We start from the raw sequence: 14,053 nt of genomic DNA, 5'->3' as shown, positions 1-14,053 counted from the left end.
CTGTTGGTGTCCTGCCATCGTCCCATTGTAGCACTGTTGCAAATGTGCATTTTTGCATGCTTGAAATAATGGTAATTTCCACCTTTCATGCCACAGCATCTTTTTTGCTGCAGAGCTCCGATCCTGCTTCTGAGAGAACTCCATTACTGTGTGGGATCTGGTCGGATTGGTGTATGGCCAGCTAGTTCTTCTCTTCGAATTCCCCAGGAGATCTGTGCAGGGAATCCAGACTACTTCAAGTGCTTGGTCTAAGATTGCTCTCAGCTGCAGCATCCTACCAGTTTGGCACTACAATGCAAATATGCTATGACATTACAGTGGCAAGGAAATGGCAAAAATAGCAAAGTACACCACACTACATGAGTTCAAATGCCAAAGCACACCCCACTACATAAGTTCAAATCAGAGGTTCAAAAGTTTCATCAACACAAGATGGAATAAAATGATGGGGGAGATGTGACCATCTTCTTTTCCTGTTCAACTTCTCATGAGAAAATGTCTTGCCAATAATTAGTGTGATGTTTTCACACCATGACAGCAAAGCAATTGTGAAGCTGGGGGCAGCATAGGGGAGGCTATGATAAAGGTACTGCAAAAGAGAAATTATGGAATGTGCTAATGTGGGATTACTGCAGAAAAGCGACAAGGTGTAGTACAATTCTGTATCCCTATGAATGGTTGGAGATATCAACACGGTACAGAGAAGTGCCGTAAGGCCCACAGTAGTGATGTAATACCTGCTACAGTAATACAATATAGGCAGTTTCCTTCTAGTGTTGCCTTATTCTTGGTTTCCTTGTTGGTTTGGCAGCCATTACTGTCAACGTTTACTTCACCTTTTGTCTGCTGAATTCTCTGGGTGATATATAGTATAACCAGTGTCCAACCTTGGTGAACCTTTGTCAATTAGGTTCATTTACTGGCCCTACCTCCCAGCTCCCCAAGAAGAGAGGCAGCTGTACAGAATAGCAATAGCTGCTTCATTTATATATTGCTTCATACCATACTAAGCAGTCTTTAAGTGGTTTACAACTGTAAGCTAATTGCCCCCAACAAGCTGCATACTCATTTTAGTGACCTTGGAAGGATGCAAGGCTGAGTGAACCCTGAGCCCCTTGCTGGAATTGAACTCACAACCTTGTGTTTGTGAGTGAGTGGCTGCAGTACCACCATTTAACCACTGTGACACCAGGACACTTACAAGATAACTTATTTTCTATCCCTCAGCCAGGACAAAACAAAACAAAGCATCCAACAGCCCATTCTTCCAAACCCCCATCTCTAGCAGCTATGAATTTTGCAACGCGTATGTCTGGGATTTACTGCCTTTGCAAAGTCAAAGATAAATATGAGTTTTTTGCAACTTAACCAGCCAAAGTCCAAGTGCTTCGATTTACAACTTGAAATTTCAATGTGTTATGTTGAAACCACTCAAGTGTCTTGCTGTCCAAACTAGAATGTGACTAACAGCTTATACACAGTAGGTTGGGATCAAATAATGCCATAGCAGCTGCAAGCATCTTTCTGTTCAGCACAATCACACAATCCAGCCTAAACTATTACACTCATACTGCATTTGTTATGTTTTTGCTTACCCTTCAAAACCAAACCACTTACCATTCAGAAAGGGATTGGAATGGCTGGAACTCTTGACAGCTGCACAAACTTATTATTATATTTTTGAGAAGTGCCTATCCAAGGTCAACATTTGCAAACCTCACCCTCTTCTTTTAAAATTAAAGCAGAAATTATCCCCATACAAGGCACCCATCAAGCTCATCTGGCACATCAGCAATCAGATCTTCCAATCATGATAATTAGCATTATATTTAACAGAGACAACTAGATATATAGAAGCTTCACACAAGATGACTTTCCAATACAGAAATCCCACAATTCATTAGCATTAAGAGGAAGGAGAAGCATGAGGAAGGAGTATTCCCAATGTGTAACTATAGCATTATTTTTTTCCTCCTTTTTGTCTATTAACCTACCAAAGCAATTTATGAACACATCACACACAAGTATACAACCGTTTTTTACTGTGATAATGTGCTAGGTGGGTTTTCTTCCTGGTGTACCTGGTAAATTCATACGGTGTAAAGCAGTTCTCAGCACATGGACCTATTAAGTACAAACCTTCATTTTGCAACATATCTCAGATCCACTTTTGAGAAACAAGCATGTTGTGAGAAGCATAGAGACCTAGGTTCAACACCCCCCCCCCACTCATCCTCAAAGCTCTTTGGGTGAGCATGAAGCAGTCAGCATCTGTCACCCTAATTTGCCTTCTAAGGTTGCTGTAAAGATGAAATAGGGTGAAGAAAAGCCATTTAATTAAAATCATGATAAAATATCATTAGGATTTGTACCTGAAAGTATTTGTACCCAAATACCTGAAAATCTTCAGAAATCACGCAAAAGCTCATTGGTCTGTGCCAGCAGACCTAATTACTACCCTATTATGTGCCTTGTTTCACTGTTGTCTTAGTTCTTCAGCATGAACATGGATTTAAAAGAATGGGTAATTTCTCTGACAGTTTACTTTTTAACTCTTGTGTTATGTGAACTGTAAACTATTTTTTAAAATTATTGTAAATCACCTTGATTCCCAATCTGGCAAAAAGGCAGGATGATATATAATTACATTTGAGCTTTTGTGTTTTATGAATTTTAACCATTAAAAAAGAAACCTACTGTAGGCCACCTTGGGAAAAAGGCAGGATGATGATACTGTTATTAGAAAGTTGATTTGAGCAAGCCCATAAAAGGAAGCAAGATTCCAGCATCCAAGAGTGTGACAAGAGATTTCCAACCTAAATCTTTGCAGTTTTAACTTGTCCTTTGCTGTTACGTGACTGGCTGCAATTAAAACTGGGTTCAAGACAACTTGTTAGGATTTTATGTAATCAAATCAAGGGAGGTTTACAAAGTTCATTAAGCACTTTTTTTTGAAAGAACTGTTTATTGATAATGAAATTTGTGTTTATTTCCTGGTTGACAAAAATTCATGTGGTCCTTTTAAAAAATTATCACAATGTGATCTCACACTCTTCCCATTCTGTCAAGTGTCCCCTAACCCAGTCCTCAATGTGGGTAAAGTGTACCTTTGGGGGCTAGAATCAGTGTTGTACATATTTAGGGCTTGCTGCCCTACCAAAAAAAGGGGAAAAAAGAAAAGAAAATCTCATTCCAAAGGAGAGAAAGAGGCTAATGATCTAACCAAAAAGAAAAAAGGAGGCATCAGAGAATTGTCAAGAGTCCTACCCAAAAAGCACCTTTAAAAACAAAACAGCAACATATACTCTACTTAGCAAAAAGTTCATCCCAATAATTGGAATGCAATGGCACCCCACCTAAGACAGAGATTGCTTTGACATTTTAATCACTGCAAAGGGAAATGAAGAAAAACCAAAGGCAAAAGAACCAAAATAAAAATTAGTTTCCTCTAGTAGTCCCTCCAGAAAAATCTTAGAAAACGCTTCTCCTCACACTAGAAGCAAGCGGCTCTGAATCCCTAAACCCTTTTTTCACTGCTGAAAAAGAGGTGGACCCAAGTGGTTATGCTATTACTAAAATGTTTTTAACTGCTGGGTCCAGCAAGTGTCTAATCCAGCAGCTTGTTTTGGCAGGGCTCACCAGAGTTACCTTTTCTATGAAGATGAAGGAAGGTTAATACCACAAAGAATTTTCATAAGAAAGTGCTTGCTCATTTAATCAAAAACAAAACCAACTCTAGGAGGAAAAGGGGAAGCTATGATTTGATAAACACTGTCACTAAGTCAAAATTAAATCAAGAGGGAAAGTGCCACATATCACTTGCTGAGCTTGCTGTGTTCACAACCCGGTGAAGCTCACAGAACAGTTTGGCATTTAAACTCCAAAAGCAGGAGGGAACTCACCAAGCTGGGCAGTTCAGGGCCCTACACAGATTAATCAGAAATGCCACCGAAAGGAGCCAGACACAAGCACAGATAACTTAATAGCCACAGTGGCAACTACTGGTCAGGTCTGATTTTGTAGGGCTTTTTTATTCAGCTGGATGTTGTTTATTAAGCTGAGGAGATGTGGATCTCCCTCTTTGTCTGCCAATTCTGAAAAAAAAATCAGTTTCAAGCACCCCCTCTGAAGAGAAGAAACATAATTCCAGGTCTGTGCGTCAGTCAACAGTTTTCATCCCAAGAGTCCTGAGACCTGGGCTCCGCCACATGTGGCTAATAAATGCTGGAAGGAAGGACACTGCCTTTCTGGGCCAGTAGGCATAGTGTTTTGTTTCCTGCAAAGCAGGCAGTGCTGTGAGGGAGGGCACATGGGGGATCATTAGCAGCTCTGACATATAGGAGCAGGCAGAGAAGGAGAGCAGGTGTGTTTCATGGTCACAACTGTGAGGGGGCATCTTCAAAAGTTATGAGGCTGGATTCCTGGCTGGCTGCTTTTCCTCCTGTTAGAGTGTCCCGACTCTTTTCTGACAGCAATGGAGTATCGGCTTTAATGCTTTCTTCTTCTTCTTCATCTTCCATGCTGGGCCATGCTGACTGGTCTTCCACACGCTTCAACCGTTCATTCAGAGCCTTCAGAGCCAACTGCCTGCAGAACAAGAAAAGGATTCAAAGTGAATGCAGGTTGTTTGATGTATTTCATTGAAAAATAGTACTAATCACGAAAAGAGTCCACATTTCTCTATGGATGAGAGGTGCAAAACAGCTCTCAAACACCAATGGGTCATCTCTTACCTCTCACTCTACCCCAAATCTCATTCACCTAATGTACACAACAAGCCCATGCCAAGTCATTTGATTGCAACCTATAGGTGCCTAAACTATACCAGAATATCTTTATTTTATTTTAAGACATTGTCCAGTACTGTTTGAAATGCCTCACTTGTTCAGCTTTTAAATAGGACTTAACTTCATAACATTCAAAACAATTTTAAGTTAATAAACTCCCTACTTTTTTTATACAGAAATAATCATTAACTTCCAAACAGAACTCTAATATTCTATATATTCACACAGTAGAATGGTCAGACCTCATCTGGAATACTGCATTCTGGGTGCCTCTTTTTAAGGAGGACATAGAAAAGTTGGGATGCATAATTGCTTGTCCCCCTTTACAATTGGGAACCATTTTGTTTTTCTGTATTCTGTTCTAACTGTAGCCTCTTGTCCTGAGTATAGTTTACAGATCAGGATAATCAAATGTTCTGACACACCCACGTCTTTAAGACCAATCTATAGAAGACTTTGCTGTTATCTACAAAGCACAAGCACATTTTCTTTTGGAATTCTTTGGCATGCTCCATTATCTAATGTACAATATGTTTACAATGTGATAGTACACAAGACAGAATTAGACTTGGAGGAAAGAGGTGTGAAAATTGGAGGAAGGAACATCAACAATTTAAGATACACAGATGATACCATATTACTAGCAGAAAAAAGCAAAGACTTGGAACAATTACTAAAGAAAGAGCAAAGAGAGGTTTACAGCTGAACATTAAGAAAACAAAAATAATGACCCCTGACGACCTACATCACAGACAACTAAGAAAACTGAGTAGCTAAAGATTATCCATACCTTGACTCAGGTGTGTTACAGACCACCCATTTGGGGCGGCCTGTATCCGGCCCTTTCCCCGCCGGATCGGGGCCTCAGCTGCCACAATGGCAGCCTCTGAGGCCCCAATCCCCCGCTTTCCAGGCTGTGGGGAAGCGGCAAAAGGCCACTTCCCTGTGGCCTGGAAAGGGGTGTCCTTGGGGCTTCAAGCCCCAAGGACACCCGGCAGCGGTGGGGAGGAGGAGAAAGGGGCCACTTGGCCCCTTTCTGCTCTGTGTCACTGGTGCAGCCATGTAAAGTCTGCGCCCAGCAACGCAAAGGTGGAAGGAGCTCCGAAATGGAGCTCCTTCCAGGGCTGCGGAAAGGGCGCCCCAGGCGCCCTCGCGCAGCCCCAGTACGTCACTTCCGCGCTGCCCCATTTGGAGGCGGCACGGTTGTGATGTTGCAATGGCGGCCCCCGTGTGGAATGGGCACTGCCATTTTGTACGGACCTAGTCCGTACTAGGGTTAGGGGCATTAGGAAGTGATGCCCCTTCCTAAACATAGTACATCCTGGGGATGTACTCTGTGCGTGTATGTAACATGCCTCAGTCATTGATAAGAATAAAGACGGCAGTCAAGAAATCAAAAGACTAGGGTCCAAAATACACTGCAGAAATAATCCAGTTTGAGACTGCTTTAACTGCCCTGGCTCAATGCTAGGGAATTCTGGGAACTGTCATTTTGTGAGACATTTAGCCTTCTCTATCAGAGAGCTCTGGTGCCATGATAAACTACAATTTCCAGGATTTCCTAGCACTGAACCAGGGCAAATAAGGCAGTCTCAAACTGGATTATTTCTGCAATGTGGAACGGTAGATATGCAAGAATTAGAAAAGATCCTAAAGTGCAAAGATATATCACTAAAGTGCAAAGATATATATCACTGAATCCCAATGTTAGGATTGTTCATGCCATTGTATTTCTTATCACGATGTGAGAACTGGATGGTGAAGAAAGCTGATAAGGAGAAAATAGCTATTTGAGATGTGGTGCTGGACCAAGAGTTCTGCAGATACCATGGTCTGCTAAACAAATACAAACATGTCCTAGAACAAATTAAGCCAGATCTCTCCCTAGAAGCCAAAATGACAAAAATAGGGCTGTCCTACTTTGGCCACATAATGAGAAGGCATGACACACTAGAAAAGACTACAATGCTTTGCAAGGTAGAAAGCTGTAGGAAAAGAGGAAGACCGCACACCAGATGGATAGACTCAATGAAGGAAGCCATGCCCCTGAGTTTGCAAGAACTGAGATGGTGGAGATGTCTCATTCATAGGGTTACCATATGTCGAGGCTGACTTGAAGGCAGTTAATGAAACCTGCTTGGTGACTTTGAGAAGTCACAAGTGCTCTGCTTCAGTGGAAGGTAATGGCAAACCTCCTCTGAGTAAGTACAGCTGACCCTTCTTAAATACAGATTTTTTATACACAGATTCAAGCATCCACGGTTTGAAAATGTTCAAAAAAATTATAAATTTCAAATATCAAACCTTGATTTTCCATTTTTTATAAGGGACACCATTTTGCTATGTCATTATATTTAATGGGACTTGAGCATCCACGGATTTTGTTATCCACGGGGGATCTTGGAACCAAACCCCAGCGTATAACAAGGGTCTACTGTACTGCCAAGAAAACCCCATGATAGGTTCACCTTAGAGGTTCCGTAAGTCAGAACTGACCTGAAGGCAACAACACACACACACAAACAAACACACACCAACAGCACAGACAAGTGGAAGTCAGTTCAGAGAAGGGGAATGAAGATGATAAGCAGTATGGAGAACAAAACATATGCAGAGATTCAAGGAGGTGGCCATTTTTAGCTTCTTGAAGAGAAATTTGAGGGGTGACATGAATACCTCAAAGGCTGCTACAGAGAGGAGGGGGCAGGCCTGTTCTTTGTTGCTCCAAAGGTTAGAACCAGATCTCATGGTTTTAAGTTATGGGGAGGGGGGGAAAGAGATTTTAACTGAGCATTAAAAGGAACTTCTTGGCTGTAAAAGAGTTCGGCAATAGAACCGGCTGCCTAGAGAGGTGGCAATGTCTCCTTTCTGTATGTCTGGATGTCTTCAGACAGAGACTGGACAGCTACCTGCTAGGGAGGCCCTAGTTGGAGATCCTGGATTGAACAGGGGGTAGGACCAGGTGGCCCATGAGGCCTCTTGCAACTCTATGCCATATAATCCCTAATACTGAAGCTAGGGAAATGACAGGAAAGGATCAGCATACAACTATCTGGAAAATCTCACCTACTACTACAGCTTCAGTGTTAGGTCAGTATGGTTGCGAGATGACAGTACCAGGTTTGCTGTGGGGAGTACAAGCCCAACTAACCAACATTTTTAACTTGTGCAGCCGCAACTCTGTTTCACTTTTCTTGTTTTGAATAAAGAATCAATGATCTTTTCTATTTGAGAACATGGTAAATATAACTCAGAACATCAGAAAGAGTATTAAGCCAAACCTCTGACTAATTTTAATCATATGGCAGAAGAGTGTTCACAGTGTGTTGTTTTCATTTTGTATGTTTTAAATTATGCTTTAAACATAGTTTAAAATTGTATTAGCTATGTGTCTTTAATAGAACCAATGTTTGTTTTTAATAGTATATACTATAGCTAAACGTTCATTTTAAATTTTGTAAACCCCCCTTGGTCACTTGGAAAGGAAAAAAAACACAATACAAATTGAATTAAAAGTAAATAAATAAAGAGGAAGGGAAGAGTGGTAAGAAATCTATGAAATAAAGAAAGTGGGGGTGCAGGGAGGAGAAAAACAGTAATTGGAAGGACTTAATGATGTACCTTAATCATAATGACTATAATTCAGAAGCTCTCAAAACATGGAAAAATTATATGATAAAGACGCAAATAAAAATAATATGCCTGTATATGTTATTAGCCCTGCATGTCTTTTTCTCCACAGCAGACAGGAGTTACTTCAACACAGCATGCAGCTGTAAAAATGTTCAGTTTAGACTGCTGTGTAATGAGCACATATGCTTTTCATTTCATGTTCTGCTTCAGGGAAAGTGATAATCCCTCTCTTTTTCACTTAGGTACAGTGCCAAGTACTCCACCCTTGTAACTATTCATTCTGGAGCTAGGCTCAGACCACCCAGAGCAGCTTTAGCATATGTGCAAGAGATTTCCATACCCAGTGATACTGACAAAAAGATACAGGTATTTACAGGAAAACAAGTTTAGTAATACACCTTATTCAAAATTTGCAACTCTACTTCATTATCTTTGAAATTGTTTCCTTTTCAGTTCTTCTCAGCCTGTGATCTTAACCATTAATGATGACATTTCTAGGAACATTTGTCACATAGAGATGGCAATCATGTGGGCTTTCAGATGTTGGTCTGCAACCCCCAGCAGCCCTATCAGCACAGCCAATGGTGAACAATGCTGGAAGCTATCGTTCAGAAACACCTGGAAGGCTGAATGATTCCCATCCCATGTAAGAAAAACAAAATGACTTTGTTGGAAAAAACAAGTTTGATGAAAATCCATATGGAGGCTTACTGAAGTCCACAGGACTGGAGTCAATCCCAGTGTCTCTATGATGACATTCAGTTTAAAGGTTAACATTTAAAAACTGAATATCCTTTTTCTACTATTTAAAATAGTACTCAAGGTGATTCATGTAAGAAACAAAATATGTTATTCTGACAACAGAACATCCCTTAAACTTTGGATAAATAAGAGGCTATATTTTAATAGACCCTTTCTCATTCTATCTTTGATATAATCAATGAATTTTGTCAAACTCTCCTTCCTTGGAAGTTTTTAAACACAGGCTGAATGGCCATCTGTCGGGCATGCTTTGATTGAGAGTTCCTGCATGGCAGAATGAGGTTGGACTGGATGGCCCTTGTGGTCTCTTCCAACTCTATCATTCTAAGTAAAATAGCCTTTTACCATCAAATGGGCATCATTTGAATATGCACACAGAACTCCTAAAGGACATTCCTATTCACAAGGACATTCTGATTGAGTGGAGCCTTTCCCTTCCAAGAAGAGTACAGACTCATCCCTCCACATTTGCGGCTTTGATTTTTGCAGCTTTGATTATTCATGGATTTTATTAATATGTTCTCCCTAGGAATATTTAGGTCCTCCAGCGCAACTCTATGGTCAACTTTAACCAAAAGTTGCATTGAAGGACCTACAGATTCCTAGAGAGAACACTCCACTAGGCATCTGTAGCTCCTTCAGCACAATTCTGTGGTCAATGTCTGGCAGATGTTGACCACAGAGTTGCATGGGTGAACCTACAGGTTCTAGAGAGTGTTCTCTCAGGTAAAAGCATAGTGTTTTTGTTATTTTCAGTTTTTCCACATTCATGGGGGTCCTGTGTCCCTAACCCCAGTAAATGTGGAGGGACAAGTGTATACGGAGCCTTCCCTTACAAGAACTTTGAATCAGGCCTAAACCATACAATGATTATTATTATTATGCTTTATTTATATAGTGCTGTAGATTTGCAATCTGCTGAACTGCCAATGTGCACATGGAGAACGGTGCAAACAAGATTTCATCTGTGCTAAGGAGAGCTCCAAGCATATACAGTGGGCCCTTGTTATCCGCTGTGGTTTGGTTCCAGGGCCCCCCGGGGATAACAAATTCTGTGGGTGCTCAAGTCCCATAAAATACAATGGCATAGCAAAATGGTGTCCCTTATATAAAATGGAAAATCAAGGTTTGCTATTTGGAATTTTTACTTTTTAGAAAATATTTTCAAATTGTGGATGCTTGAATCCATGGATAAAAATCTGTAGACAAAGAGGGCTGACTGTAATAGGGCAGGAAGAGCCAATATCCTGGCAAGCAGGATACGTCTGAGCCACCAGGGGCTGCACATCTGTTGTGGTTCATGCCACTGCTGAAATTAGTGTCCTTTAAGGTGTGGTTTTGTGCTGTCACCATTGTTTCTGCTAAAATTCAACAGCAGTGTTGACATCCCTCTATGGTGTTGGAGGGAACCAGAACCCCATAAAAGCCCAGTTAGTGTGCAGGGTAGGGCATCTTCTTCCTTTGTTGAAAGAAAGCCAAAATGACTGCAAGTTAACAGTGCACAGCTTGCTCAAAACTCATCTACAGAAAATGCTAAAAGACTATGAGGGGGTATTTTAAGTAATACTGTCAAAACTACACTTTTCAACCTAACCTTGTCAAAAATATGAAGTTCCTTTATTAGTTTAACACAGTCAAGACATATTGTTGATACAATATAGTTATTAACTGCCTAGCAATTAACCTCAAGCATTTTGATTTGTCCCATGCAGTCAGAGTACTGTGTCCATAAGGAGTGAACAGTTCAATAAAAACTTATTACAATTTTAAGGAGAAAACTCTTTCATCCCAAATCCATCAAGGTTTGATGCTCACTTACAACAATGCTTTCCTTAACAAGTTAAGCGTGAAGTTATGGTTGTTTGTAAGATTACTAACTTGTTTTAGATCAGCGTGGGAATCCTGTGGCCCGATAGATGTTGATGGACTAGGACTCCCAGAATTCCTCAGCACTGGCTCTGCAGTGGCTAAGGGCCCTGGAACTTGCAGTCCAACATCTGAAGGGCTGTACTTTGCCTGACCCTACTCTACACAGTAAAAGGTTTGAGATGTATTACTATAGCATTACTGGGAAGCTAACAGCGACTACAAGAAAAAAAACCCTCTCCTTTATTTGATGTCCAAACTCAATGAAGCCTGTAGAGTCAATAGACAGCCTGGAGCAATATTCACTGAACAAAATGAGCTTTGTATTTCTCAGCAGACATGTATTAGACTGAGCAGTTATGGTCTCCACTTTGACCATGGGTCAAAAAGTCTCATTTTATTTAACTCCAGCAATGATATTCAGAGGCTTGATTGCTTGCAATTTTTCTGGATCAGACAAACTATTAACAAACATCTAGACTGTACAGTTGTCTTGGTATGCAGTCTATGCTTTTCACTTCATTATCCTTCGTTAACAGTATATTTCCAGGTCTAATTTAATGTGTCTTGTCAGCCCCTTCTTTTTTATACCTCTGCAATACATGAAAGACCAAGTATGGAGGGGAGGAAGAACTCACAGCCCCAAGGTGGACATTTCCAATCTGTTCATATGTACGCATCTGAAGCAGCATGAAATAATTTTGCTAGAGAAGTGTTCCAAGCTGGGTCAACCCCATATATACTGATAATTACATTACCAAATGCACAAGGACATTGTAAGCACATCAGCCTCAATCCTGAAAGAGAAATATAAGCCTACTGAGTTCTGCTGGCTATCATAGGTTTCCTCTTGTCCCAAAATGTGGAAATTTTAGATCAAATTACCACCCTGATATAGTTTTAAAGAAGGGTTTAAAAGTATACTCCTGACTCCAACTGAAACTCAGATACTACCCCCAAATGTTGACAAGCCCATGAATACTCAAGTGGATAAACTGAACACTAAAATAAAATGACTAAAAAAACATTTCTGGGTGAAAAAGTTTAAAAACAGCAGTTGGAAAATACTAAGTATTTTGAAGATAAAATGATCTCAGAGCAGTCTCAGACCTCCCTCCATTTCCTTCTGACAATTTACCAACATGACCACACATAATTTCCAAATAGTATATAAGTGTGCATCTGTATACATATTAAAAAACATACCTCCTTCGTTCAGCATCCTGGGGATCTGTTCCAGGCAAGCTGATAGTGATAGAGGACGGGGCACCAACGTCATACCGTTTCACCGTTTTCCGGCAGACCTTCACTTTGACCAAGAGGCTGTGCACCAGATTAGCCAGGAAGCCCACCACCGGCTGCAGGATCTCCGGGAAGAAGGTGGCGAACGCAAAGTGGTCTGACATGTCGCCCCGTCCTCTGCTATGCCTCTGATAAAAACGGAGATAGACCCAACTGGAGAGGACCCCAAACCCGTAGGAGGCCAAGACGTTGCTCTCGACCAGCGTGGTCAACCTCAGGACGGCCAGGACCAGCAGCAAAAGCATGGGGACCACCTTCATCCGCACCTGAGGCACCTTCAAGACGGTGCTGTCGCCCATAGTTTGCTTGAGGGCCACCAAGACCCCGCCGAGGAAGCCCAGCATGCCGTAGATGCGGACGGTGAACAGGTAGGAGAGGTTGAAGGAGGCCATGTAGGTGAGGAGGTACGCAAAGGCCCCCAGGAGCCCCACGGAGACGTTCACCACCGCAAAGAAGACCAGCAGCTCCAATGCCCCCCAGAGGGGCTCCAGCAGCCGCCCCGCCGCCACCACCGTGGCCAGGCTCAGCCCCACGTCCCAGGCGTGCCTCTCCACCAGGCAGTGGGTGGCCAGCGTCCAGACCCAGAAGTTGGGCGGGAAGAGGTAGCCGGGCGTCACCCCGAGACCCAAGGCTGTGTCCACCGCGAAGGACAGCAGGTACAGCAGCAGCACCACCGCGCACACAGACTTCACCACCACGCTGGTGCTGGCCAGGGCCGCCAGGAAGTGCTGCCGGGCCACAGGGAGGTAGCGCTTCATGGCTGGGTCCGCAAAGGCCACAGGGCCCTCCCTCTGCTGCTGCTGCTCCTCAGCAACAACGCACCACCGCCTCCATGCTCCTGCGTCCGCCTCCCACGCTCCCCACAAATGGGGCCACGGACGCCCCAGGCAGCGGCGTTTGGGAGTGTGTTTATGTGGTCTTTTGTGGCATTGATGTGGTGTTTTGCAGTGTTCTGTGATATGTTTGTGGCGTTTTGCGGTGCTTTGAGTACGTATGTGGTGTTTTATGGTATGGATGTGGCGTTTTGCGATATTCTGTGTATGGATGTGGTGTCTTGTGAGATGGATGTGGCGGTTTCTCGTGTTTCTGAGGCGTTTTGCGGTTCTTCGTGGTGCCTTGTGCCGTTTCCCTTATTACCCAGCCGGACTCCCGAAGGGAAACATGGGCGCCCTTTCCTTCCTTGAGCCCCGCTCTCTTGCCCAGGAGAGGCCTTCACCGCCCCGAGAGGCGCCTGGTTTCCAGCAGCGGGAGCGGCTGAGTCCCTCTCCGCTCCATTCAGCGCGACGCCGGAGGGCTGCCAAGGAAGGCCTCGTCGCTGGGCCTCCGCCGGAAGTTGAAGCTTCTCCCTCCGTCGTCCTCCTCCTTTTCCCCCACTCGACTGAGCCCGACTCGCAGACGCCAACAAACACCAGCTGTGCGCATGCGCGGCCGCTCTGGACGCCGCCCGGTGCGCTTCGGGAAATAGAGGCGAGAAAGATATTGTTAGCAAAGGGCGTCTGCGAAGCGGAGACTACGACTCCCAGCATGCTTTGGGGCACGGAAAGCGCGAGCGTGCAGGATGGAGGAGGAGAAAGAGGAAGGTGGGCGGTTGGGGTGGGAGAGGGAGGAGCCTGGGAATGAGAGGTAAGGGGGCGTGGCCAGAGTCTGATTGGCTGCCGGTAGGGCTGTGGGCAGGGACACAGAGTAGAGTGGAGAGGGTCCAG

The 14,053-nt window shown here is 43.2% G+C and overlaps 1 protein-coding gene across 1 annotated transcript; it reads right to left on the bottom strand.

Moving 5' to 3' along the window:
• Positions 1-2,945: 2,945 nt before the first annotated feature.
• On the bottom strand, positions 2,946-13,739 carry TMEM115 (transmembrane protein 115). Its single transcript, XM_089525335.1, has 2 exons — positions 12,255-13,739; positions 2,946-4,587 (listed from the first exon to the last, which is right to left on the bottom strand). The coding sequence occupies exons 1-2, from the start codon at positions 13,106-13,108 to the stop codon at positions 4,377-4,379; spliced, it is 1,065 nt and encodes a 354-aa protein (XP_089381461.1). The 5' UTR covers positions 13,109-13,739; the 3' UTR covers positions 2,946-4,376.
• Positions 13,740-14,053: the final 314 nt, after the last annotated feature.

Source organism: Sceloporus occidentalis, unplaced genomic scaffold (genome assembly GCF_023333645.1).
Source record: "Sceloporus occidentalis isolate IW3139 unplaced genomic scaffold, rSceOcc1.0.p SCAF_1, whole genome shotgun sequence".
NCBI lineage: Eukaryota > Metazoa > Chordata > Lepidosauria > Squamata > Phrynosomatidae > Sceloporus > Sceloporus occidentalis.
Note: the sequence above shows the minus strand (reverse complement) of the source record. Positions and strands in the feature narration are given on the sequence as shown.

Excerpts from the sequence above, each read along its gene's own strand:
- TMEM115 (XM_089525335.1), bottom strand. The coding sequence starts at position 13,108 with ATGAAGCGCTACCTCCCTGTGGCCCGGCAGCACTTCCTGGCGGCCCTG. Across the intron at positions 4,588-12,254 it reads CAGGATGCTGAACGAAGGAG|GCAGTTGGCTCTGAAGGCTC; the intron begins GTATGTTTTTTA and ends CTTGTTCTGCAG.